We start from the raw sequence: 27,408 nt of genomic DNA on the forward strand, positions 1-27,408 counted from the left end.
GTAAGGGAATCCTCAGGGTAATGTGGCACCAAAATGACTAATGTCCAACACACTCTCAACAGCAAGGACAGAATCAGCTCATCAGATGGCCTACAGACAGCAATAAGCCTGTTATGTTTGCCTCACATGCTCAGATCACTCAGGGAGATAAGCGCATCCTCTTAAAATACATTCCCCAGAAAAAAAGGAGTGTTACATGGTATCAGTGCAGAACAATAGCTTGACTGCTGCATGGGAATTGTTTTGTGATAGCTAAGTGTTCCCGGAAAAGGAGTCAGTATTTTGGTGCGGACATACAGTGTGTGTGTAAGTTTAGGACGGGGTGGCTCATTTACTTGGGCTTTTCATGTGAGTGGATGGACAATCACATCATCATTACAGGATGGACTCAGGCTCTTTAAATACTAGCGCAGTCAGTCAGAGGTTGATGAGAAAAGGAATCCAGTATACCCATTGACTGTAATAGCCTGTTGGTCCCTTAAAAGGGCTTTTGCAAACTATTTTACCCACTGACTGTATTGTTGTCTGTTAGTCATTATACAAATTAGTCATTATACATTGTGATGCATTTTTGCCACTTATTCCACAATAATAGGCCCCACAATCCAAGCAGTAGGTCTGCAGTGTCACCAAACACATATCACTTGTCATCAGGGTTAATTTCTTTTTATAATTTTTTTGGACAATTTAAGAATGCTAAAAAGTGCGGCAGTGAGACAAAATTTATAGTGATGTGAATTCCATCCGTTTATTTTGCCTGGGCTTCCTAAAAAACGGCTCCCAAACGGCTGCTCAGATTTTGTTGTTGCTTCAATTGATTTCTTACCAAAATACATGTAAAATTAATTTCTAAAGTAAAAATATAATTACGTCAAATATTTTTTATGTATACAGTTTTATTTATATGCTCAACATGAAACAGACTACAACAAAAAAGTAATTATAAAACACACAAACACAGACTCGTCTCAATTAGACAAAAAAGCTCAATCTGATTATGTGTATTTATAAATTTCCAACTATTTACAGTGAAACAACACATCAACAAACCGTTACATAACCAAGCATAAATTGTTTCCTGCTGGTCACTTTCCTCACTTTTCCAGCTTGCTTCTGTGTGTAAGGCCACACATTTTGACTAATCACATGCTACTTTAACAAAAAAAAGACAAAAAAATGACGGCTCGCTCACTTCAACGAACCGACTTTTAAGGCATAGTTCAGATGTTTTGACATGAAGTTGTATGACATCTCCACCAGCAGTGTAGTGCATCAACTGTGACGTAGCCCTTCAATTTGGCCCGGGAGCCCAGTTCTGGTCGGAGATTCGTGACAAGGAACGTAGTTCTGCTTAGTTTCTCGGGCCATTTAAGTCCTGGGTCTTCCCCGAGGCCTTCTACCGGTCGTACTTGCCCTGAACAACTCCCTAGGGAGGGGTCCGGGAGGTATCCTGACCAGATGACCAAGCCACCTCATCTGGCTCCTCTCAATGCGGAGGAGCAGCGGTTCTACTCCGAGTCTCTCCCGGATGACAGTGCTTCTCACCTTATGTCTAAGGGAGAGCCCAGCCACGCTACAGAGAAAACTCATTTCGGCCGCTTGTACCAGCGACCTTGTCCTTTCGGTCACTACCCAAAGCTCATGACTATAGGTCATAGGACCTCACAAATCGAGAGACAAATGTAACACAGAGCGATTTGTGGGGTTTGATTTTTTTGAGGAGGCATTTTTATGATGCAAATGTATTACTCTTTTGAATGCATATTGTTTTGAGAAGCCAAACTCTTTACTTAAATGGCCCCAGTAACTTAAGCGAAGTCCTTTCCTCGTCGCGGATCTCCGACCAGAATCGGGCTCACGGGACCAAACCTTTAGAATTATGGACTTTGTCTTGAACAATGAGTTAACTTATTTGTACACTCTTTTGAACGTTAAGCACATTTAAATGTTCCCTGTACAGTTATATACAAATTACTGTATGATGGCAACACTTTGACCCTGGAACAGATTTTTACTACTTGCATCATTTGCTACGGTAGGAAATGGTTGACCAGTATCCATGAAGTACTGTATATTGGAGATATCACTGTGTGGGGCACTGAGATTCAAAGTCAGTACATTTTCTTTGTTTTTTCCCCCCTTTTGCTTCCTTTTCAACTGGTTCCCGTATAGAATAAATAAAAGGAACATCTGACTCAACACCAATAGTTGGAAATATTTGTTTCTATACACTTGGCAGACCATCACATTTTTATTCAGAGGCTCAGCGGAAACGGCTTTACAAAAAGTAGAAACAAATTCCGTCTTTGAACCTCAGCATATGCATCAACAGTGCCATTATCTAATTGATCTCGAGGCAGCTGTAAAGAAAAAGCCACCTGCGTTGGTCTTGAAAGAAACCACAGAACTTATCCAGCTGCTTCCAGGCTGCCCATATATTCCACCGACAACATAATTTTGTTTTATAATATATCTATAAAGCAACGAGGGATTTCCTGGAAAGTCAAAACCTGGTGCAATTTGGACCTGCCAGATGCGGACATCAAGCAATGTCTATAAAACACCGCTAGGAAAAGTATCGCTCTGCAAACGCCTTCCTATTCCATCTCCATTATGTCTGTCAGGCTTCTTACAAGGGTGAGTATTTTTACTTTTTACTTTAATTTGATTATTTGTTGGTTAACTTCAAAACATTTAACTCAAGGTTTTACAAGAGCAAACAAATTTATTCACTTTACATTATTTGCCTTGTATTTTGAAACTTGTGTTTTGATATTAAAACAACTTGAAAGTAAACAAGTGCCACATTACACAATGTGTTTGACTTTGGAGGCTCCACTATAGCTTTAAAATAGAACGATGGTAAATTAGGTTTGAATAATTTTTGGGGGGCTATAACATTGGTGGGCTAGGCAGGACTCCTCTTTTGCTGTCCAACATTTAACTGATTTTCATCACTTAATTTACCATCAAGAGCACATTTTCTGATTCATTTTTACCACATGACTAAAAAAATAAATGACACTTCACCAAGTCACCAATAGAAACTCTATTTCTCAGTATTTTCATTAAAACACAGAAAAAAATGGCAATGGCAGCAGGTGAGCATTTTTTTACACTAATGCTGGTAGTAAGTGATGTTGTTAAAAAGTGAAATTTGTGGTGTTAGGAGGCGCGACAGGGTAGTCGCAAGTCAAAGAGCTCGCCATGTTCTTTATAGTGAGCCGTAATGCAATGTAACGCTCCCAAATACACCAAGCATTACCACATAATAAAACCAGGCGTCCACCCCAAAGGCCCTGCACTCGTCCATCCGCATGTATGTGTATTATATTTAGCTATGCAGGGGTCTTTGCTCAGCTTAGTGTGTCTAAAAACATGGAAATAGAAAAGCCTGCAACACACTAGGTGGCACTGTCAAAGTGAAAAACAACAGCCAGGCCTCCATGTTCACTCTTTAGAGAATTCCTCACAGTGGATAATTGGGCGTGAGGTGCAAAATTTAACGGGCCGTGAGCCAAAATCCTGCCACGGGTTGAGATGGAAGCATATTTGCCAGCCACAGGGGTGTGAATCTGATTCCTGGCATGCATCCCGCTCTGCATTATTCACATGACCAACCACTGCACAGGCTGACAACGCTCTCAGTCAAAACAAGCACTCAACACCTTTGGCCTACGTGTCAATGAAAACTCTCTGGGTCAAATGAACGAGAATGTTAAAACACAAGCATCAAAATTAGCACTTACGCAAATTATTATGCAAATACGTCAATAAGATGTGCTCAACTTACCTGCCCCAGGTCCAGGGTGACGCTGACCTCATTGTAGCCCAACCCCTTGGACAGAGGAGGACTCTGCCACCAGCGCTCCGTCCCATCAATGGCGTTGGTCACCGGGTGGGCTTTGCTTGGGTCAGCAGTGTTGCAGTAGTCGCAAAACTGTCCCTGTGTTTTATAGTAATGTACAAATGGTAGGTTAGGACATAAAAATAAAACTCAACACTGTTGTGTTTTGCTTTTTATTTGCCTTTTGTGCCTTTGTTGTGAAGAAAAGGAGCAGCAACTTCTTAGCAAGTGTTGTTCAGAAAAACACGAGAAGTTAGATTTGCAGAGGGGTTAACTTACTTTTACACTTGCGGGTAATTACGAATGTTAACATTATTACTTGGTGACATTTGGATCCTGGAATGGAATATTTCTATTTCCCTTATTAAACAAATGGGATTGCGTGCAACGTATAAAATTGCAAAGCACCTTTGACACTTGGCCTTTACTTTTTGGAGACACCGCTGCCATCTTTTGGGTATAAACAGTCCCCTTTTAGTTTAGCATTTAGCCTGATGGATACATACAGTTGTACCTTGAGGGACAGAAATTGAGTTCTTTCGATGTAAAAAAGCATACATAAGTGTAATTTTAGAGGTGAAATATCTCGCAGAGATAGTTTTATACACTTGACACAACTTTGGAAGATACCTTTAACAACAGTTACAGTAGCTCACAAAGGCGACAATTTTTAATACATGTGTACATATGTTCTGAAGGGACAATACCATAGAAAATAATCTTTGATATACAGTACTTTTGAGGAGCCGGTGTACAGCTTGCAAAGCAATATAGATTTACTATCCACTGAAAATTACTCAACACACAGCCATTATTGACAAAATTGCTGAGAACACCACAAGTGCGTAGCAGTTGTGTCTTGCATAAAGTCAAGCATGGTGGTGGAATTGTCTTGGTCTGGGGCTGTATGAGTGCTGTCGGTACTGGGGAGCTAAGGTTCACTGAGACATTAAAACTTTAATTGGGTGTGACATTGTGAAGTAGAGCATGATCCCATCCCTCGGGACGCTGGGCCACATTGCAGGTTTCCAACATGATAAAGAGCCCAAATCCAAGATGACAACTGCCTTGCTGAGGAAGCTGAAGGTGATGGTGTGGCCAAATATGTCTCCTCCAGGCCTGAACTCAATTGAGCACCTGTGGAGCATCCTCAAGCAGAAGGAAGAAAGGTTGAAGCACAGTGCAAGGTGTCTAACAAGCACCAGCTCCACCAGTGATGTCATCATGGAGGGGTGCAAGAGGATTCCAGTAACAACATGTGCATCTGGTGAATTCCATGTCCAAGAGGATTAAGGCAGTGCTAAATAACAATGGTGTACTCACTTGCATGGCCAGCTGATTAGACGATATGTTTGAATCATTTTCAGTGGCTAGTAAATCTAAACCGCTATACCAGCTGTACACTGACTATTCCAAAGTATAAACAAGTTTCCTTTCTATAGTATTGTCCCTTGAGAAGCTTCTGGAATGCGAGAGGTGGACTCTTGCTGTGAAATACTGTATGTGACACTGCATCCAGGGACTTCCAGGCATTTCACAATCATGTCATCACTAAATGAAACAATGAAACAAAAATATTCATTCAAAACATGACTTTAGGTCTCAAGAGATTAAGTGTACTGTAGTTTGTACCCAGAGGGGCAGAAATGGACTCCTGCTGTTGTTCAAAAGTTGGCATTAGGGAGAGAGAAGTGTGTGTTTCATTGTGGGGCTGTATTTGTTCTTAAAGTGATGTAGAGCCCTCCATAGTCTACAAGAGGTGAAGGCTATTTCCTTCAACAACAATAGAGTGAAACTTAAGGATTTCTGCCAGTCAAAAGCTTATTATATAAAGGCAGTTTCCCAAATGAGAACTTTACCAGGGAATCTCTGAGAATGTTACGGTGCTTGATTCAATCGTGGGCTTACCCGAATATTTTGAGTAAGAACTCCAGTGGTGGGTCCTCCAACAAGCTTACAGTACAAATCAGATCTCGGCGTCCCGAATTCATCCTTCCCGCAGGTGGCTGTTGCAGAAATCCTCGAGCCAAGCGCCAGGTTGAAGTAGGGTGGACTCAAACTAAAACCGCTGAGCCCACGCGTGGTTTCTTGTCCATTTGTGCATCTGGAGGGAATAATGACGACAAAAACAGCGAGGAGGAGATGAGCGCCGGTCAGCTCTCTTTCCATGATCCACATAACAGGTCCCTGAGTGCAGGTCTTGGTCATGTGAAGAAGCCCATGAAGAGACGCGTCCTGGTGGGTTGCGCCATTTACGCGCGACACTCCCTCGGTTGGACAATTCCCCTCAAGTCCAGACTTAAACTTGACTGAAGGTAAAAAAGAATCGTTATTGAAAAGTGCAAGAGGTTCCTCTCTCACTGACGCTCTCAGGTGTCGAATTCCTACTGGCTGCTTGGGAGCTCGCACAAAGGTCTCCAATCAGGATTTGCATAAACTTTTCTAATAAAGTAGTTTATTAGTTTAGTTTTTTGTTTCAGTTTTCTTAATAATAAACACAAACCTTGACTGCAAACAAGACTAGTTGATTAATTAGCAGATAATATTGTGGCATTTAAGATCCAGCTTCTGAGATCTTTGAAAGGAGGGCCACCGGCAGTGAAGAAACCAATCATTTGGCGACCTCTATTGGTAGACTCGTGTATCGCGTGATTTGTTTTTTTAAGGGGCGTAACTTAAGTTCAGGTTTTAAATATCACTTTCGAAACTAGCGCTGACTTACCGAGTTGCGTTTTTCCTTTAATTGAGTGCTGCGTTTTGTGACATAATTTTAAAATAACAATATTCAAACATTGTCGTGTGAATCTAACGGTGGAACCTGCAGGACAACAACTAGTGACTCACTGGCATGTTTTCCAGTCTGGGATGTTTGTGTCATACTCCAACCAGGAACTTGCGTCTTGCTGTTTGACAGTGGCGACGGTCGCGGTTTGAATTTGTTGTGTTTCGGGTCGTACTAGACTCCAACATGGAGCCCACCAATCTACAGGTAGGAGGAACCTTCAGGATTTATTTACTTTAGTTATTCTGTGCAGTCGTAGTGGAAGTGGAGGGAACTTTTTGAAAAGAAAAAATGTATCATGTCTTCCTATATACATTCATAAACGTATTCTCACATTTTCTAGTTAAATCTATACAAATAACCAGTGGTTGGTTGTGTCGAGGACCCAAAAGTCCGTGTTTACTTCATGAGATTCCATGTTAACTTGTGCATTCTCACGCCTTCACTCATAACCATTAAATAATTACAACCTAGGCGCCATTATTACAAAAATACCGTATGTTGGCAGCAGTTGTTTTGTTTATGCATTGTAAGTATACAATAGTTGAACCTGTACTGTGGAGGATAATAATAAAAAAATATGATTACATATAATAAATATATAATTAGAAATAATAATAAATCGAATGACTGCATTACTAGATTAATGCCATTGCTATGGTTCCTGAATACAATGCATGCAAACACTCTATCATTGTATGAATGAACCAGCACAGTAATAACAATAAACCACAATAATGTATCTCCGGTTTGTTGGCAAATTGAGGAATCTGTAACCCTGCCTAAGCATTTTTGGAGTCGAGGTCATATTTATTGCAAGCTCGAGCATTCTTTAAAAATCCCTTATTTATTTGTTTATATTCAGAAAGTAAAAATACTCATTATATTTTTCAAATGAATTACTACCTCAAATTAATTCATATTTGTAATTACTATTAATATAGTCAGACCATTATTACATAATACACAATAAGATAATAATAATGATAATGAGTTAATATTTTACATTATATTTGAAATTGTAAACAATTAATGGACCATTTATTACATTAATTTAAATTTAAATTATTTCATTTTGTCACAAAAACACAAAACCTTCATAAATGTATACTTTTATGTTTTGTATACTGTAATTATAACAGTGAGATTAACTGTTGTCATTTCATGATGATTATGTTACATTACTGATTATGTTTATTACAATATAATGGTTTCAATACAATAGCTACTAATTTAATGTTTATTATTTGGTTTAGTGTTTTCGACATCACACAAAGACACGTGTCTATCTTTTTGTCCCTCATCCAGATAAATGTGTGATCATACATTTCATGCAAACATGATTGTTGTTTTTCAGAAAGCTATAGCTGTGGCACAGAAGGCCGCACAGGAAGACCAGGCAGGCAACTATGAGGAGGCCATTCGCTCTTACAAACACGCTGTCAAGTACTTTTTACACATTTTAAATCGTGAGTCACTGTGCATGGACATGCACTGCTAATACTGTCTTAAGTCTCAATAAATTGTGAGTCTGTTGTACATGTGTCTCTGTCCTGGCTGCTCAGACAATGTGACTAATGCAACAATACATTTTTACACTTTGACAGATAAGAATGTTCAAATGTTACTTTAAAAATGCCCGTTTCAATAATAAAGTTTTGATGATGGTAACAGTTTAAATCTGGAATAGATTAATTTGTTTTTATTGTTTCCTATGGGGAAATTGCTTTGAAATATGACCAAATTACATTCTAACAGAGACAAATGGATCACATAGATGAATTCCAATGAATGCAATGTCATTCTTTCCTCTAGGTGAGCCCCAGGGTAAAGATGGCAATCAGAAAATCAGAGACAAATGTAAGGAGTACCTGGACCGAGCGGAAGAACTACAGGAGTACCTAGTGTATAAAGAGGTTGATACACAATTATGGTTCTTGTGCAAATGTGGACATAAGTTGATTAAAAAGTTGAAATGTCACGCAACACTGTACAAAATGGATTATGAGCCAGCCATAAAATAAGAAAGTGACATAAGAGTCAGTTTGGGTTTGTAGCCGTTTAAAAACAAGTCCAGTGACGTGGACTGAAGCGAGGCGACGTCGTGACGTCATCACATTCTCTGTGCGCAAGGAGACGCTTTTCAATGCGGAAGTTCCGTCCTCGAAAGAAGTCGGTTACAGGAACGAAAACAAGTCACAGAACGATTAGATTTACCTATTGACGAGTTTATTTGATATCTTCGTTTTTAAAGGCAGTTTATAAAGTGATTCTATCGTTTTTTTGAGTGAGCGGACAAGCGATCAGCCCTCATGGCTACCAACAATAATTTACAGGTAAGTGGAGGACCAACCCCGAAACTGTTTCAACATTTGAGGACAAAAAACATAACTGTATTATTTTACAACGCTCACTGAATCTTTGGTCGTGTTTCTGGTTGTGGTATTTATTGAAATCAGGGAGGTACTAGAGTGTCTATCGAAAGAAGGAACGCAACATTAGCTGCTAATTAGCCGCTTTAGCTCGCTTAGACGTATCTAACTTGGACATTAGTTTGGAAAGTCATTTGTAAACAGCCAAAATATCTCCCCAATCATCTTTTTTGTCAATATATAAGCTGAAGACCAATATTTTACAGCGTCATACCGGCTGTTGTGTTATATTAGCGTCAGCTTTTGCTGACAAGAAAGGCTAATGATACTAGCATGTTGTTTTTGCGGTGCTATGAAGTGACTCCAGCTAACATTACAGTGGAAACATGGTTTACCTATTTTCCCATATTACATGGGGAAATGATATTAAAGCTCTGAACTAAAGGTAGCTAATAGTAAGTGAAAAGTGCATTGACTGTCAGGTGCTGGGTGGCACTCCTACCTTGGTGTCGTCACAGAGCGACCCTTGCCGTTGCATAAGATGAGATACTAACGTAAAAATTAACATTTCATTTACTTAGAATAATAATTGCTCATAACATTTCCTTGCTCTTAGTGTTGAATGTGTACTTTCAACTTAGCCATTCAAATTGGTATGGAAGGTCTCACACGCCCTTGTTTATATATGACTTAATCTCACATGTTTTTCTGTGATTTGTGTCTGTAGAAAGCCATTGATCTCGCCAGCAAGGCGGCTCAAGAGGATAAAGCGCAGAACTACGATGAGGCCCTGCGAATGTACCAGGCCGCCGTCCAGTACTTCCTCCATGTGGTTAAATGCAAGTCCGAAAAGTAGTATTTCATGCATATTTATCTCAGACGGTGAAAAGTAACTGAATTGATTCCCTACACAGACGAAGCACAAGGTGACAAAGCGAAACAAAGCATCCGAGCTAAATGTGCCGAATATTTGGACAGGGCAGAGAAGCTGAAAGAGTATCTCAAGAAGAAGGAGAAGGCTCATCCGGCTAAACCCGTCAAAGAGTCACAATCTGATGACAAAGGGTGTGTATGAGGGTGGAATCAAGATGTAATGGTCCTGTCAGGTCAGGCATAACTTTCTTCAATCTTTTTAATTCTGATTGCGTTGCTCAGGAATGAAAGTGACGATGGTGATGATCCGGAAAAAAAGAAAATGCAGAATCAACTGTCAGGTTTGTGAACTCTATAATACTTGTATAACTTAAGTGGTATGGGACAGTATAAAATGTAGATTTTTTTTTTAACGGTACCCATCTTTATTGTAATAAACCTTCAATGCAGTAACAGGAGCTGTATCAAAAATCCTGCATTGACACAGATCGTAATGCAGTCCAACTTGAATGCCCGTGGGGGAGCCAGCGAGTCGGTTCTCATTCACGAGCATAGATATGGGCGCCCAATCTGTGGTATACCATTCCTCCCACCAGTTATTAACTACCACCAGATAACCTGAACAACATCATTAGACATATTATTAAGGTGGTAGGTCCTCTGGTCAGATAATATTCATCACTGCCACCTAGTGCAATATTAACAGAATGGCCTGAAGAAAGTTGCAGTAATGCAGCACTGTGTTATGAAGTGATTCATAGTGAATATTATGAGTGCACTTCTGTGCAGTCCGTTACTTTCCATTCAGCAGCAGGCAGCTTTTTTGTTACACATGACCTTATTATATTTTGAAACTGTGTGTTGTTTCCAGTGAGTGTATGTATTAATCAAACATGTCAGTGATGTAATAGGATGCTTTTAACCAGGTGCAATTGTAATGGAGAAACCAAACATCAAGTGGGATGATGTTGCTGGGTTAGAAGGGGCCAAGGAGGCCCTGAAAGAAGCTGTGATCCTTCCAATCAAATTTCCCCACCTATTTACAGGTATACCATGGCATGGAACTAAAATCACTCATTTGTCTCAAGTTCAGACAAAATGACTAGTTTGGTTAATTGACAGGAAAGAGAACTCCATGGAGGGGGATCCTACTCTTTGGACCTCCAGGAACAGGAAAGTCATATTTGGCTAAAGCTGTCGCCACAGAGGCAAACAATTCAACCTTCCTGTCTGTCTCCTCGGCTGATCTCGTGTCCAAATGGTTGGGAGAGAGTGAAAAGTGAGTTGCATTTTACTAGCAAACCTCAAAGGCTATGACAGTGAAACATGAAACTCTGATTTAAGCTGCTGCATAGTTCCAGTGGTATGTTGAATTCATGAAAGCCTTGTCTCTGTGTTCCAGGTTGGTCAAAAATCTGTTTGCCCTGGCGAGGGAACACAAGCCCTCCATCATCTTCATCGATGAGATTGACTCACTGTGTGGCTCAAGAAGTGAGAATGAGAGCGAGGCGGCACGTCGTATCAAGACAGAGTTTCTGGTGCAGATGCAAGGTCTGTGTGACGGCTACAAAATTTAAACCACCAAATTCGTCAGCCACTTTTAATTACTGCTCAGATGGGCTGAGTCAGTGCAGATTCGGAGGTGTTACAATGCATGCAATAGGTCTGTGTATTTCCTGTGGGCATACATTTATTGTGAGAACCAACCGTTAAAGTTGCAGTGAATTGCCCAGAAGTTGTGCAGGTTAAATTCCAAGAGTTTCTCAAAATAATCAAATAATAGGTCTTGGTCCGTGTAGACACATGTTAACGTGTCTATTTAAAAAACAAAACAATACGTTGGTGCACACCTGCCTATTGTCTCTGTACAAAAGCAACATTGCCAGCTACTGGGGGTGTCACGATACACTCAGCTCACCAGATGAGACGATACCCAATGGGGTTCACGAGAACGAGGCAATATTTTAATATTACTTTGAGAAAACTAGAAACTACAATGGCAAAATATAGGATTGGACAAAGACTTTTTTTTTTATTATTTAACTGAGTCACAAAACAATGAAGTTACATTTTGAAATGTTTTCTAAGTCAACATGCGGGACATAAGTATGATGCTTTTAACTGTTGATCTTTTTTTCCACAAATTGAAACAAAAATGAAACATATACAAGTTGAAATAATGACAGACATTGTAGTTGCTACTTTTAATAATTTATGTTGATGTGTAGTTATGTAAAGACATACGTAGATTAGTTTTATGTTTACGCAAAAAGAAATACAGTTCCCATGATGATGATGATGATGATGATGATGCTTAGTGTAGATAGATGCTACTATTATGTTTTGATGCAAATCTTATGCAGCGATTGTGTTTTGACCTGACAAATCTTAAGTAATTGCTAGTGACCACTGTTTCGTGGTTCACCATGGACCATTATTAGTGAAAAAATATTGAAAGACACGTTGTATGTAGTATTCTAGCCACTAGGCGTCAGTAACATTACATTGATGAGACATGACATTAGATTCCATTACCTTCACACTGCATACAGTCAGCCATGGCATGTCCGACATGATATAGTGGAAAAACGTTCTCCTTCCATTCAGTGTGGAAGTGGTAAGTTTTTGGCTTCTTACTTTGTCCTTCTTCCCCACTCAGTTTGAAACACTTTCTTAAGTTTTTAGAATAAATTAATTGGAGGCTAACTAGTTAGCTCGGTAGCATGCTATGTTTAAAGTGGCGGTTGTCTCGTGTCCCTGCAGTGATCTTGTAGCCCGCACATTACAATTGAGCAATGTGGTGTAAACAAAGGATAGCTATTAATAAATAATAGTCCATAGTCAACCACAAAACAGCGGCCACCTATTAATACATTTTTTTAAAAACACAATAGAGCGGAGGACCGATGTAGCGAGGGAAGACTCTTTAATCATTCACAGTTCTCACGAGACAGCTTTTCCCTAAACAAAGAAATATTGTCACATTTCAATCTCGCAAGATCTCATGATACCTCTACCAGTAACTATGACATGCACATTATCGTATCATTTTTGCAGGGCACTCGTTTTAGCCTTGTTTATTAATCGCACCACGACAAAAAAAAAGTTCCGTTTGTACCAGGCCAACACACAACAAAAACAATAGAAGCCACCTGTTTTTGTTGCTGGATGGTTGGAAAAACATACCGCTTGTCTTTTCAGCCAATGTTTCACTTTGCCTCACAATTCACCACCAACCTTAAAACGTTAACAGTTAAGCTCTATCAGAGCACTGAATCACATGGGGAGAAAAATGCTGCTGCAGCACTATAAATAGATGCAAACTTTACAAGGTTTAAACCTATGTCCACACCTGATGTCAGAGCAGATATGCTTGTTTTATTGCTGTGGTAATAATGGAGGTTTGGTTTAATTTGAGAATGCTTAAGAAAGTTCAATCAGGACCAGCACAATATGGTTACACTGGTACAATTCAATCCATTCCACAGGTAAACTCCACATACTGATATACTAATACAGATGATACAAATTTTTTTTGTTCGTGTCTTGTTGGAAACAGTTTTATATTATCAGGGAGCAGGTTTTTCATTGCTTTGTGTGATATATATATAATATATATATATTTCTTTGCTCGATTTTAGGAGTAGAGGGTTTGTGTGTTCTCAATGGGTAGAGGGACTTACCTAAGGAACAGTTTATTAAAGCATAATTATCAAATTATCATTGAATTAAATGAAATCACAGGTGTATACATCATTTTGGTTTTTGTACTCAGGTGTTGGAAATGATAATGAAGGTGTGCTGGTGCTTGGCGCAACAAATATTCCATGGACCCTAGACTCTGCCATCAGAAGAAGGTACTGACTGTTACGTCCTGCAAGTTGTAGTGTTATCCACTTATGCTCACCTATATTCATTCACTAACCTCAGATTTGAGAAAAGGATCTACATTCCGCTGCCGGAAGAACATGCACGCTCCTTCATGTTCAAGCTCCACCTGGGTTCCACCCCCAACAGTCTCACTGAATCTGATTTTATCACACTGGGCAAGAAAACAGACGGCTACTCGGGCGCCGATGTTAGTATCATCGTGAGAGATGCTCTAATGCAGCCAGTTAGGAAGGTCCAGGCAGCCACTCACTTTAAAAGGGTATGGTTTATTCTTCATTTCACATCATTATTATATTACATCATTATGTCACAGGTGTCAAACACAAGGCCCGGGGGCCAGATGTGGCCCGCCACATCATTTATGCAGCCCGCAAAACCCTTGTAATTATGCATGTCAATAATGCACTTCACCTCTGCCCTTCTAAATGTATTTGATCTGTCATTTTGACAGAAAAATTGCACTGCATGTGGTTCTTCTGAACGTCAGTATTATCTAATCATGCAGCAAGATATTCCATGCATTTTTCAAAAAACAAATACTTGAATGTCTGCTTGTCACCATGACATTCTCACTTCACTTCTCATTTCAAAGCAAGTTATCCATCAATTTGTTAGTAAAAATATAATAATCTAATGCATGGGCAACTTTGTAATAAAATTATGAGGTTATATTCATAAAAACTGACAGTTACAAGTGGCCTTCTGAGGGCAGCCGTAACTGCGATGTGGCCATCAACGAAAATGAGTTTGACACCCCTGCTTTCTGTGCTTAGGAGTTATTGTTATCTTGTGGTTTCTAAGGTGAATGGGCCATCGAGAGCCGATCCCAAAATTGTTGTACACGACCTCTTGACTCCTTGTTCACCCGGCGACCCCAGTGCTATTGAAATGACATGGATGGATGTCCCTGGAGAAAAGCTAATGGAACCTGTAGTTTGCATGGTAAGAAATTGTAATAAGTACTTGACCATATTTTTATTGATTAAATGATGCATATCAATTCTTCTGTCTTTGCAGTCTGACATGCTGAGGTCTCTGTCCAACACCAAGCCGACTGTCAATGAACAAGATCTGGAAAAACTGAAAAAATTCACAGAAGACTTTGGCCAAGAAGGCTAGTTTCATCATTTTGAACTGGGCCAAACCAAAGCAAAATAATTGCAATGTTATATTTACTGTTTTTTTTCCTGTCTCATCCTAACTATTCACCATGCCTTGAGGTTTGTAGAGCACGATTTCTACAAATTTTATTCATACTCGCCTCTCAAAATACAACAAAAGACCTAATTTAGCGTCATAACATCATTAGGAATTTGAAAGGATGTTGGACTTATGCACTTCAGGTGTTGATGGCAAAAATACCAAGGCTACACGCAGTTCTTGTGACTAGACCATTAAATGTCCCATGTTTTCTATTTTGTATTAATAAGCAACAAGCATTTTATATTATATACTATATTTTGTGGAACGTATCATTCGTAGGCTGGGTGAGTGAAGCAGCATGAGTATATACAGTTCCTTGTAATATGTGCGCATAGTCTCAAAGTGGTAAGTATACTATAGGGATTTAAGACTATTGAAGTACTCTAGATGAGAGCTATCTTAGAGACTGCTACTGTTTTAGAGTCTTGTCTTGTCCATTCACAACAATTGTGTATTGTTCGTTACAGCTATTAGGAAGGGATCACCAAAGGTGCCAGACCAGCATTAACTGTAACATATTTAAGGACTCCAAAGCTTGTTGCCCTGTTTGTCTTTTTATCACATTCTATTGAACTAAGTTTTTACCAATATGAACCAATGCTGGCTATTAACTGCTAAAAAGCCTTATATAAAGATGACGTTGTGCATTGTGATGCATCAAGCTGAAATTGGCAAGTACATCTTCGATTGAAAGTGACATCATACATACACTGTGCCTTCTAGAGAAGCTGCAATGTTTATTTTTATATCACTTTCTCACGATTGCTCATAGTGCTCTGGCGACAAGTGCATTATCACTACAACTAAAAGACGTGTACTACTTGCACAGTTAATGTATGCTCTCATACAGAATGTACAACAACTCTTGCTCCTACGGTGTGCATACTTTGTTTGAGTTGTGACGGGGAAATTTTCACTGTAAAGATTATATACAAATAGCAACCGATTTGATTTTTGTTTTGTCTTTTTTAAGAGGTCAACTTTGCTTGTACTTCCGATTTTTCGTTTCTGAAATGTAAATAAAAATACATAAGTTTAAAAAATGCAAGCTTTTTTGTGTTACCTTTCTTTTATTTAGCTAATAGTTTCCCCACTTCTGCAGTTAGGGCGCGGTGACGCCCAAAGCGGAAGTGGAACTCTTGCTTTAGTGGCGTTGTAGTCCAATAACGCTCTATCTTCTATAAGGTGATAATGTGACCCGCTGCCCAGGAGAACTACATGTACCATGCAGCACTAGGAGACTTCCGCTTTGAGTGGACAATTTGTTTTGGTTAATATGAACTACGCTTTGTCACGCTGAGCGAAGGTTCACCGCGGTACTTTAGCCTACCGGTTAAACGCCATTGAATTTCTGACACACTTTGCTACAACTCCTCCCCCGAGGCCTGCTTTTCACCCCCACCTCCTTTTAAGTGCCACCGTCCCTTCTTTTCCTCTATCGATCCCAGAAGCTAGCCTGCTAGTTAGCAAAGAAGCTAGCGACTGTCAGACATATTACCCATGTCCTCAGAAGAAGGCTTGAGCTCAACGATCACAGATTGGCTTTTTGTTAATTCCTGGTGGCTTCTCTTGCCGTTCATCATGCTGCTTGTGGTTGCTGCCTTCATCGTTGCATTTGTGCTGCTGTTATACATGATATCGCCCCTTATTAGCCCCAAACCCCTCAAACTGAACGGGGCCCACGTCGTGGTAAGTCCAGGAGTGCTACTTTGCCTCTTGAGTCTTTGTTAATGCACAGGCAGCATTGTCCCTATTTGGAATATGTTGTGTAAATTACGTGTGAGAATTGCTAGTAAATAACATTTCAGCATAGAAATTTCAACAGCCAGAGTGTGATTACAGCATTGTTAACTGGCGGTCATGCTCAGGTCATGACACTTGAGGTAAACCTGCAATTTAAAGGGATTATTGGGTGCGTACATTAGCAAGATGCGCTATCTAACATTATACATTTGAGGTTGCCCCATTCAGTGTCGTTTTACCCACTACTAATGCAGCTTGTTACTCCACTGACCTTTATATTTGACCTCTGAATAATGTTAACCCTTCAATTTCCAGGTGACTGGAGGCTCAAGCGGAATTGGGAAATACATAGCTATGGAGTGCTACAGACAAGGAGCTTTCATTACTTTGGTGGCACGAGATGAGGTAAATCATCAGTTTTAATTTATAGGACTTAGAACGTGATTGGATGTGGTTATATTATGCAGTTACATTTGATTGTAAAGTTATGGTGGTCTCCATATACAGCATTCCCTCATATAGTGATGTTTTGTTACTCACCTGGAGAGTACCAGTCGCTTACATTGGGTGTCTGATGTAATGAAATAGTTTATATTGATCATGCTTAACAAAATTACTTAATTGTACAGGCTGATGGTCTGGCTGCTCGGCCTTTCTGCCCGAAGCACCTCCACCGGTGGCTTTTATTCAGGTGTGATACCTATGGGCCTAAGCGGGTCATCAGCTGAGGAAGACCAGTCATTGATGTTTCGCTCCTTTAACCCCAGTACATCTCCTCACCCCCTGATAATACCCAAGGTGTTGTCTGGCCTCCAACTCCTGTGCTTCCTCTTTAGCCACAGCCAGAAGCTGCCTTTCTCTGCCTCCTCAGCCAGTTCTTTGATGGCTTTCCGATGCGCAACTCCTTTGCATCCCACATCACGGAGTAGGCTAGCAGTTGAGGCTCCCACAAACCCTATACACACCACCTCAACAGGGCAGGTAATGGCTTTCCAGCCAGCCTCTCTGCACTCTGCTGCTAGATCTGAGTACTTAGCATGCTCCGGCTCGTGGGCTGCTTCTGAGTTCTCCTCTCATGGCACGGTGAGCTCCACCAGTCAGACAGTCTTGCGAGCTACCGACAACATTACCAGGTCTGGCCGGAGTGACGTTTCTGCAATCTCCCTGGGGAACTGTAGCTGCTTTCCAAGGTTGACCCTCATGTCCCACACACTTCCTGGTGAGAGGAGACCCGGCGTATCTCTCTTGCGGAGTGTGTTGATGTTCTCTCCCGCCCTGGCAAACTGGATGGAATCCCTCGCTGGGGCCGCAGGTCTACTGTTCGCCTCCTGTCTACATGCCTCCACTACCTCTGCCAGCTTTTTCAACCCCAGGTCGTGTCGCCACCTGTATCGGCCTTGTGTAAGTGCCATCTTGCAGCCCAATACAATGTGCTGAAGGCTTGCGTTGATGGTGTTACACAGGGGACGGGTCTCTTAAGCACCATACCATTGGTGGAGGTTTCGTGGACAATGTAAGGTGTCATACGTTGCACTGATCAGGAAGCTGAGCCTGGCATGGGGAGGGGGGGGTCTTCCACCGATCAGACCACGACATGGGCCTATCTGTGACTCCTTCCCATGAAATCCTGAACCTCCTTGCCAGCTCTGAGACACTGCCTTGATGTTAAGGTGTTCCTGCTCGTCCCTCACCACCTCTGCCACCACCATGGCTCTCTGCTTTTCCCTGAAGGTCTTTGACTAAAACACAGGTGTCTCGCCTCTTCCGAGACCTGCTCGACCCTTCTGGACTCTGCTGATGACCTGAAGATGTTTCAGCCTGCTGACTGCCTTGTCAACTTCCTCCTGGCCTTTCCACTTCCTCCCCGTTCTCACTTGCATTCCTGCTGCTCTCACCAGCTGGTCAGTGGATTCTCTGAGCTCCAGTACAAGTCGGGCCTTTTCCTGCTTGCAACCCATGCTGATGGATCACAGTGGCAGCTGTAGCCTGTTTCTACCAAAAATGCCTACCTAGAAAGGTTTCTCGGCAGTCCCAGCCACTTTCTGATGTACGAGTTTGCAAGCCCGTCCATCTTGCTCACCACTGAGAAGTGGATCTTGCTCACTTTCAGAGGCCACATAAGCCGTTGTTACAGAATGGACTGGTAGCACCACACTTTGTACTTGCCCGGGAGCTGTCTCTGGTTGATACTGGCCAGGCCGTCTGCAAGCTGCTTCCTCACTGTCTCCCCCATCTGCCTGTCAGAGCTCTGCAGTGTACAATCGACCAAGGCTACGGATAGGTTGCTTCACCAACAAGGGGCTCTCCTCACCGCCTGCGACAAAATGGTGTGGTCACTCCTGACCACTTTTCTGAAGGACAGACTACGCGATTTGGAGGGTTTGATCTTCATCCTTGCCTATCCCACAAGCTCGTTAATCCTTTTCAGCAGTCTTGCTGTATATGCTGCTGTCCAGAGAATGGCGGTGATGTCATCCTTGTAGCCTCTCACCGGTCGGAGTCTTTGCCCCAATGGTAATTTCACACCTCCGGCCGTCTTCCTTGCTCCAATGAGGATAATCTCGAAGGCTGTGACAAACAGGATGAGCGAGATGCAGAAACCCATGGCGATACCCACTTCCAGCCGTTGCAAGCCTGTGGTAAAATCCTGGTGGGTGCAGCAGAATTGGATGTCTTTGAAGTACTTGGCCACCAGGACTCTAATGCAAACAGGGACATGGAAGAACCCCAAGGCAATCTCGTTGAGTTGATGGAGGACAGACCCTTAAGTGTTGACTAGGTCGAGCCACACACCATGCAGGTCTCCTCGCTCCAAGATGGAAGAGAAAATCTTCCCTTCAACATGCAATAGAGCAATACTCCTAAACTGACTGATGGACCTGGAGTTTGGCTCCTTTGGGATGAAGACAGTGACGGCTCTCTGACACTCTGAGGGGGTGACTTGGTTCTTCCAAGCCACTCTCAGCAGTTTCCACAGATGTTTCTTGATGCCTGGGCAGCTCTAATGAAACTTACGGAATGTCATTGGGGCCAGGGGCTGAGGCTTCTCTTGCTCTATGGACAACATCTGCTACCTCGCTGAGTTTGGGAAGACACTCCAAACCTTCCTTTGCACTCCTCGTACAGTATGTCTATGATGCAGTTCAGCTTTGATTCCACCTGGCCACGCAGTGAATGTTTCAGGATAAGGCTGAGGTCCTTGTCCGGCCGCCGCCAAATCGCCACCTCATTTGCTTTAAGCCATTTGACCGGATGCCCCCTCCTAGTTTTCTCATGTCTGTTCTTTCTCCTGGCTGTTGGCTTGTTGGTGTCTTGAATAGGCTGTTATCAGTCCCCCTCTCAGGGGCATCTATGTCCACCAAGTGCCCTCCTATGACCTTTCCATGCCTCCCTTTAGCAACAGTGGATCCCTCAGCACTGTGGTTTTTGACCTGGCTTTGTGTTCCTCTTGTCTGACATGCGCCTGCAGTGCAATGTTGCTGTTGGTCCACTTCGCACCCCATTCTTCCCTGGTGGGTCCGTAGAGCTCTCAAATTGGTCACCTTCTCCCAGCCACACCTGCATTTCCTCAAAATCCTCAACTCCTTTCCTGTGTCCGTTCCGGTCGTTGGCAAAAATCCGTCCATTTTGGCCCTTCTTCCATCCCGCCTCTCGGAGGGCCGTCGGGTTGTCTAACTTTCTTTGACTTTGTAGTCAGTTTACGGGTGCCCCTTTACAGGGGCTAGTGGTTAAGGTAACTAGCCTGCCACTCCCAATGCAGACTTTCCTGAGGTCAACAAGTCTCTCCTGGCTGTTCTCCAGTCTTCCCTGGATGCCAACTGCCCTTTCACAGTAGTCACTGGGTAACTTCCAGATTAAACTTAATTGTGCAGGCTGATGGTCTGGCTGTGCCTATTATTCAGATGTGACACCTATGGGCCTAAGCGGGTCATCAACTGGGGACCGCCAGTCATTGATGTTTCGCTCCTTTAACCCCAGTGCATGCATTGACTGTTTCTTTTTCTGTTTCTTCTCTTGCTATTTATAGACTATAGCTCTGCTTTTAACACAGTCAGCCCCCACAAACTCACAAATAAGCTCCTCACACTTGGCCTGTCACCCTCCCTCTGTAACTGGGTGTTTGACTTTCTAACATGCAGGCCCCAGTCAGTCAGAGTCCACAATCGCACATCCAGCTCAAGAATTGTGAGCACTGGGACCCCACAGGGGTGTGTGCTGAGTCCGCTCCTCTACACGCTCTTCACCTACGATTGCGTGGCCTCCCAGAACAACACCAGCATCATTAAATTTGCAGATGACACTACAGTCATCGGCCTGATCACTGGTGGTGTTGAAACATCATACAGAAGAGAGGTGGTGGACCTCATAGCTTGGTGTCGTGATAACAATCTCCTTCTCAATACAGATAAGACTAAAGAGATGATCATCGACCCAAGAACAAGGGAAAAGGAGCCGCATAGACCCCTGTTTATTGATGAGACTGAGGTGGAGAGGGTGAAAACCTTCAAGTTCCTTGGCACACACATCAGCGAGGACCTCACCTGGTCTCACAACACCCAACAAATTATGAAGAAGTCCCAAAGGAGACTGTACTTCCTGAGAAGACTGAGGAAATTTGGCATGTCCACCAAAATCCTTAGTTGCTTCTACAGATGCACTATCGAAAGTGTCCTTACCGCCTCCATCACTGTTTGGTATGGTAACTGTACAACACGTGATAGGAAGGCACTCCAGGAATAGGTATAGGAATAGGTATAGGAATATAGGAATGGAATAGGTTTCCTTTTATAATTTTTATGGCCATTGCTAAATTAAATTAATGTTTAGCAGCTTTTGCTCAAGAATGCTCTGTGCTGTTTAAACACTGTAAACTGTAAATTTTAGCTCTATATTTGCCATGTGTGACTGATTTCTAAAGGAATGGCGTGTGTTTGTGATATGGTATTTATTTATTCAAGTGCATGACAAACACTTTGCGTTATTGGGGCATGGTGTCTTATTAGACTAGAGGCCACAAAATGTTTAGGTTTTGTTTTTTTAAACATTTTTTTCATCTTTCTTTAGGCTAAGTTGCTTCAAGCCAAGAAAGAAGTAGAGAAATTTGCCGTTAATGACAAACAGGTATGATGTTTTTCACTATTAAAGTATGTAATTGATATTTTTGTTTCGTAATAAGATGATTAAAAATGCCTCTTTTTAAACAGGTGGTGCTCTGCATATCAGTGGATGTTTCCAGTGATTACAGTCAAGTGGAAAGTGTTATTAAACAGGTAATTCTACCCTTTCATGTAACCTATTCATTGGAACTGTAGTTGAAATTGTTGTTTTCCAACTGTGCAGGCTCAAGAGAAGCTGGGTCCAGTTGATATGCTTGTGAATTGTGCTGGAACGTCCTTTTCTGGAAAGTTTGAGGAAGTGGAGGTCGATCGTTTCAAGGTAGGTAACTGGGAATTCAGCTGTAACTTGTTTTTTCATGTAGCATTGTCATCTACTCATATCTACATTGAAACAACAAAGGAGATACTGAAATATAAATATATTTCTGATCCCAAAAGAGGTTGATGGAGGTGAACTACCTGGGCAGCGTCTATCCAACACGTGCTGTCATAACCACCATGAAGGAGAGAAGAATGGGTCGCATCATGTTTGTTTCGTCCCAGGCTGGCCAGATAGGACTTTTTGGCTACACGGCTTACTCCCCGTCCAAGTTTGCCCTGCGCGGTTTAGCCGAGTCGCTGCAAATGGAGGTCAATGGAGGCCCTACTGCGGCTTTCTATGCTCCACCAAGCACTCTAAAGCACAACTGCACTATGCACCTTTTCTTTATAAACCCAGCTAGTGTCATTTTCTTCTCTACACATTGCTTAGTGAACTTTGTTTTTTTCTTAGATAAAGCCCTACAATATCTACGTAACAGTGGCCTACCCACCAGACACAGACACCCCAGGACTGGCAGAGGAAAACAAGACAAAGGTCAACATCGTGCATACACCCTCTATTCTATTCAAATCAGTAGTTTTGTCATTTAAATCTGTCTTTTGTTTGTAGCCTCTGGAAACCAGATTAATTTCTGAAACCTCGGGAGTATGTCAGCCAGACCAAGTGGCCAAGATAGTTGTTCGGGATGCAGTGGTAAGACATGACCTCACGTGCATTTAGTATACTAAAATGAATGTCATTCTACAGGGCGCCTACATCATGTTCATTTGTAACAGTTTGGGTTTTTTTTAATAACAAAATTCCTATATAATAATTTGTTAAATGTAAAGACGGCCTGACAGTGTGTGTTGTCTTCTTTGGTTATCACAGCAGGGGAACTTTAACAGCTCTGTGGGTCCAGATGGGTACATGCTGTCAGCACTCACCTGTGGGATGTCACCTGTCACCTCCATCACAGAGGGTCTCCAGCAGGTATAAACAGAAACTGAAAATGATTTTTATGAGTTAAAACTGTCTTTTGTGAAAGGAAATGGGGAGCGGAGGAAACTAGCACAATTATTTTTAGCGTCTTCCAAAATGCATTTCAGAATATTGAGTCATTATGGGTGAATGACATTCAAGAGCTGCATAGCTTTGCTGAAAGGACATTCTACAGTAAACATGTTGCAAATTCTGCCATTCAGCTCTCACTTGAGGACTTCTCAAACAAGGAAAGTAATGTAAATGAAGCAGAAGAGATCACAAATGTGATGCCTTTGTAGTAGTACTTAAGATCTATGTATGGGCCAAAAACATTCAATTGTGACCAAGTACAACATTTTTTTCAACATCAGTTTGTCAATTAACAGTTTATTATTGATGGAGACGGATTTTTTTTTTTTTTAGTTGAACAGTTTTTATGGTACATATGTACAGTCATGGAAAAAATGATTAGACCACCCTTGTTTGTTCAGTTTCTTGTTCATTTTAATGCCTGGTACAACAAAAGGTACATTTGTTTGGACAAATATAACAATGACAACAAAAAAAGCTCATAAAAGTAAACATTTTTGGCAGTATAATGCTATAGCTATTCATGTAAGAACTTAAGTGATTTTGGTTATTAAGAAAACCATGGAAGTTGCTAGATACCAGCTCTTAAAATTTAAACTCTTATGAACTATATTTGTTACTGTTATATTTGTCCAAACAAATGTACTTTTAGTTGTACCAGGCATTAAAATGGATCAATAGATGGAAGAAACAAGGGTGGTCTAATCATTTTTTTACATGACCGTAACTCTGTGAGATATGACACTGATTTATTTTTTTGTTAGTTGGAACACTTTTTATGGTACTTGCGTAACAGTGAATTTCTCTTGGAGCTCAATTAAGTATCTAAGGGATGTCAGCTGGTGCAGCTACGGAAAAATACATCGACAGTTCTCCCTCCCTGACACCTTAATAGTTACGTTTCATTTTAGCTCAATGGCTAGCAATCTCAACTCTCATCCTGCAGACCCTGGTTCGAGCCCGAGCGGCTGGACCAAGAGGGTTACACCATAAACAGTGTCAAATAATTGGAAGGATGGCATATGTTGTGGTCATCCACAACCATGCATTTCCAGTTTTACAAAAAAGCCATTTTTGTCTTTTGCTTCAATTTCTTTGCTTGCTTGACGAGTAGTCTGGTTACAGTTGATTTAAGAGACTTGGCAGCATGTTTACAGTAGAATTTCCATTGTGCTTTCATGTGAACAAGAAAAGCAAGCAGGATGACAGCGTCAATGTCTGTAAACATTCTGTTAAACCTTTGTAAGAAATCTTAAAAAAACAAAGGAAATAAATTAAATAAATCTCATTTCAGATCTTTTCGTATTTCCAATGAGGGATTCTTTTTAAAATAGTCTGTGATTCTTGCAACACCTTCACCTTTGTGCAGATCGTTACCATGGGCCTGTTCCGCACCATCGCACTATTCTACCTGGGAAGTTTTGACAGCATTGTGCGCCGCTGCATGATTCAGAGGGAGCAGTCCAAGGCAGCCGACAAGCGAGAGTAACCCCCTTCCAACGAGCGTAGGTGGCCAGAAGGCCCAAATAGTAGGACAGCAGCTCCGCTATCCACTTTCTTGTGTCCCCGCCACCCGTGACATTTCAGTTTTAAACGTGCACACGCTTTTTGTCATGGGAGCAGCCTTACTTTCAGCGACCTACAGGCGTGTTTATTTGTAATGGAGGGAGGTGAGTAGGCTTCCCCGCCTCCACTCGCACAGAAAAAGCAATATCCTGTCCGACTGGTTGTGCCAAATATGGCCTGCAATTCCCTCCTACAGGAGCTGAAGTCAAAACAAGATTGGTGAGTGAGTCACCTTTTTGTCCTCATGTTGCATGCATCCAAAAACATACTGACAACTTATTATAAATGTATAGTTTCACCGAATAGGAAAAGATTTTTCTAGCAAGCTTTTGCTACCATGAAGTCTTTGCAGGCAAAGATCACTCCTAATACCTTGGTTTTGTTTCCCTTGTGTGTGCAGATCCTCTGTAGTGTAATTATGTTTTATTATTAATACAAATGTAATCTCAGTAAGAAAGGAGGGTCTTTAAACCATGTTACCACCAGACAGTTCAGTTCTTTGCCATGATACATATTAGCTGGTCTGGCTTGTGTTTTCACTGGAGATCATGTATTTAAAAAAAATGTGGCCAGTAATCACACTGCAGTGTGTCTAGCGCCACCCTTTTGATACCAAACTGCTGCAGTTGCTAACCCATCGGTAGGGTACCAAACAGTGACATGGTTGCTATTATTGCTTTTTAATTGCAAAAATGACATTCCATAACAAATGTTAATAAACGCTTAGTACCATACCACTGCTGTTGCTACCCTAACACAAGGGTACCAAAAAGTGGTATGGTTGTTTTTTAATTGTAAAAATTACATTACCACACATACTTAACTGCTTAGTGGAAAAAGAACCTTTAGGTGTTCCCGTGTGTGCTACGACTGAGCCAGCCCTCGGAAAGAGAAAAGCCATTTACCGTCTTTGGACTATTTCTATAACGTCCCACTTTATTTATAACAAGGTACTATTATTTCAAGCCGTCGTGTGACTGGAAGCTCAGGTGACTGTTACAGATCACCTCTCAAGTATACATTTTTTGCTTATTCTTTCTTCATGAGGAGGAGTAAATGCAGTTTTATGTGTCATTGCACATATCCCGCCACGCCGGTGTTGGTCAGTGTTGTGGGTGACCTAAATCAGGGCAGAGACTCGCTGGTTCGAGTAATGCCCGAGCAGGTCCAGTGAGGGCGCCAGAGGTCTGTTTTACATGCAGGCAAAAGAGCACAAAAAAGTGCACAAAGGAGCCTCTATTTCCATGTCCTGTCAAGCACAGGTGACAGAGACATTATTCCCTCTGAAATCCTGTCAAAGCTTTGGAAAATAGTGTTTACCTTAAAAAAAAAAAAGTTCAATATTAAATTTTGTGAGTCCTATGAGCGGAGAGAATGTACTTTTCATACAAATCTGAACATAGGAATATTATTTTGAAGTTTGATATTTGAATGCCAAAATGTGTTAAGACAATTCTATGTGAGATTTTTGCAGTCGCCATGTGGCGACCTGTTCTAAGCCTTAAGACGTGACTACTGATCAAGGACAGGAGAGTGTAGCCTGACACGTGTGTGTAGTTTACCGCTTATATCAGCTTTTCAGTGTAAAATGCCAACTTTTGTTTTGTCTGTGTGACTAGTTTGTCGATAACAAAAAAGAGACGCCTTAAAAGAAGCCAAAAAATGAGAGTGAGAAACCGTGACTCATGTTTGATGATGCGCTCATTTGATTTTGGCTTAAAGGCATGCAGAGCTTCTCTCACATGTTGCTTTCAAACGATCTCTTGTTGTCTCCATGTAGCGACTCTATAGTTAATAGAACATGTAGCCTGTTGTTTTAACACTGTTAAGCTATGCAAAGCAGACCCTGTGCTTACAATGTGTTTGAGCATTTACAGTCAGGATCAGAGTCTGATAACAGGTTAGTTGCCATCATTAGATCATCTTTTATTTTGAAGCATTTATTTTTACTTCCTGTCAAAACTTTTACCCACTTTCACCTTGTGTGCCATGGAAAGCAAACTGTCAGAAGTATGGAACATACTGTATGTCTTGTCTTATTTCTGACACAAATTGAATAAATACATGTGAGGAAATCTGAACTCCCCTTGGTTTCGCATGAAATTACTTTTTTCTCATACATTCGATCACTTTTTTTGCTTTTTTTCCCTCCTCCACCCCTGATGTGGCCCTAGCTAGATGAGCTTGGCCTGTGCATACGTGCACCACTTCACAGGAGGACAGCTTTGAAACTACAACAAAAAACAACGTAGGCTTCGCGACACATCTTAAAATAATGCCTGGAGCTCTTCCAACTATCAATCATCTATAGACTTGGGGGATTTTATCCGCTTTTCTTCAGCAAATAGGCTAACCTCGCATGATGTTGATGTTAAAATGTGATGGTAATGTTAGATTACAGGCTGGACAAACACGGTTGTTATAGCATTAAAGCTTCAGACATGATGGTGTGGCCCCAGTAGGGTTTACTAAAAGCACATGAATTCCAGCTTCAAGGCTAGATTTTGGTCAATACACTATTTGGGGACCTCTGAGACGTATTTAAAATTGTTGACATATACTACTGTATAATATGAAACCTTTTAAATATTCAGTTTGTGGAGGATGTGTAAGTGACTTTCCACGTTTGCATAAATGCA

At 41.4% G+C, this 27,408-nt stretch overlaps 3 protein-coding genes across 10 annotated transcripts in view; 2 read left to right on the top strand and 1 right to left on the bottom strand.

The window, feature by feature from the left end:
• LOC129176575 (laminin subunit alpha-3-like) overlaps positions 1-6,336 on the bottom strand; it is an 84,077-nt gene extending 77,741 nt beyond the window's left edge. For 5 of the 7 annotated variants that reach the window (XM_054766760.1, XM_054766759.1, XM_054766758.1 and 2 more), the window contains exons 1-2: positions 5,756-6,335; positions 3,794-3,946 (exon numbers count right to left, since the gene is read on the bottom strand). In XM_054766760.1, coding sequence (XP_054622735.1) covers positions 3,794-3,946; positions 5,756-6,055 — 453 coding nt within the window. In that variant the 5' untranslated portion in view covers positions 6,056-6,335. Of the gene's footprint in view, positions 1-3,793; positions 3,947-5,755 lie in introns of all 7 variants that reach the window. The other 2 variants (XM_054766756.1, XM_054766761.1) reach the window with 2 other exon arrangements.
• A 221-nt stretch (positions 6,337-6,557) lies between these two features.
• Positions 6,558-16,005, top strand: vps4b (vacuolar protein sorting 4 homolog B). Of its 2 annotated transcripts, XM_054769226.1 has the most exons (13): positions 6,558-6,836; positions 7,987-8,098; positions 8,445-8,545; positions 9,729-9,840; positions 9,916-10,066; positions 10,157-10,215; positions 10,801-10,920; positions 10,997-11,153; positions 11,277-11,425; positions 13,650-13,731; positions 13,805-14,024; positions 14,567-14,707; positions 14,783-16,005. In XM_054769226.1, the coding sequence occupies exons 1-13, from the start codon at positions 6,816-6,818 to the stop codon at positions 14,882-14,884; spliced, it is 1,527 nt and encodes a 508-aa protein (XP_054625201.1). In that variant the 5' UTR covers positions 6,558-6,815; the 3' UTR covers positions 14,885-16,005. The 2 variants fall into 2 exon arrangements, with proteins under 2 accessions (XP_054625201.1, XP_054625202.1); XM_054769227.1 differs by lacking the exons at positions 6,558-6,836; positions 7,987-8,098; positions 8,445-8,545 and adding an exon at positions 8,753-8,965 and having other exon boundaries at positions 14,783-16,002.
• A 204-nt stretch (positions 16,006-16,209) lies between these two features.
• Positions 16,210-26,850, top strand: kdsr (3-ketodihydrosphingosine reductase). The gene is made up of 10 exons (XM_054760635.1): positions 16,210-16,657; positions 17,027-17,116; positions 21,776-21,832; positions 21,916-21,981; positions 22,052-22,147; positions 22,267-22,458; positions 22,601-22,684; positions 22,760-22,843; positions 23,021-23,122; positions 24,573-26,850. Exons 1-10 carry the CDS (start codon positions 16,469-16,471, stop codon positions 24,690-24,692), a joined length of 1,080 nt encoding a protein of 359 aa, XP_054616610.1. The 5' UTR covers positions 16,210-16,468; the 3' UTR covers positions 24,693-26,850.
• Positions 26,851-27,408: the final 558 nt, after the last annotated feature.

Source organism: Dunckerocampus dactyliophorus, chromosome 2 (genome assembly GCF_027744805.1).
Source record: "Dunckerocampus dactyliophorus isolate RoL2022-P2 chromosome 2, RoL_Ddac_1.1, whole genome shotgun sequence".
Lineage (NCBI taxonomy): Eukaryota > Metazoa > Chordata > Actinopteri > Syngnathiformes > Syngnathidae > Dunckerocampus > Dunckerocampus dactyliophorus.

Excerpts from the sequence above, each read along its gene's own strand:
- vps4b (XM_054769226.1), top strand. The coding sequence starts at position 6,816 with ATGGAGCCCACCAATCTACAG. Across the intron at positions 11,154-11,276 it reads TGGTTGGGAGAGAGTGAAAA|GTTGGTCAAAAATCTGTTTG; the intron begins GTGAGTTGCATT and ends TCTGTGTTCCAG. Across the intron at positions 13,732-13,804 it reads GACTCTGCCATCAGAAGAAG|ATTTGAGAAAAGGATCTACA; the intron begins GTACTGACTGTT and ends CACTAACCTCAG.
- kdsr (XM_054760635.1), top strand. The coding sequence starts at position 16,469 with ATGTCCTCAGAAGAAGGCTTGAGCTCAACGATCACAGATTGGCTTTTT. Across the intron at positions 22,148-22,266 it reads TGGAGGTCGATCGTTTCAAG|AGGTTGATGGAGGTGAACTA; the intron begins GTAGGTAACTGG and ends TGATCCCAAAAG. Across the intron at positions 22,459-22,600 it reads CCGAGTCGCTGCAAATGGAG|ATAAAGCCCTACAATATCTA; the intron begins GTCAATGGAGGC and ends TTTTTTTCTTAG.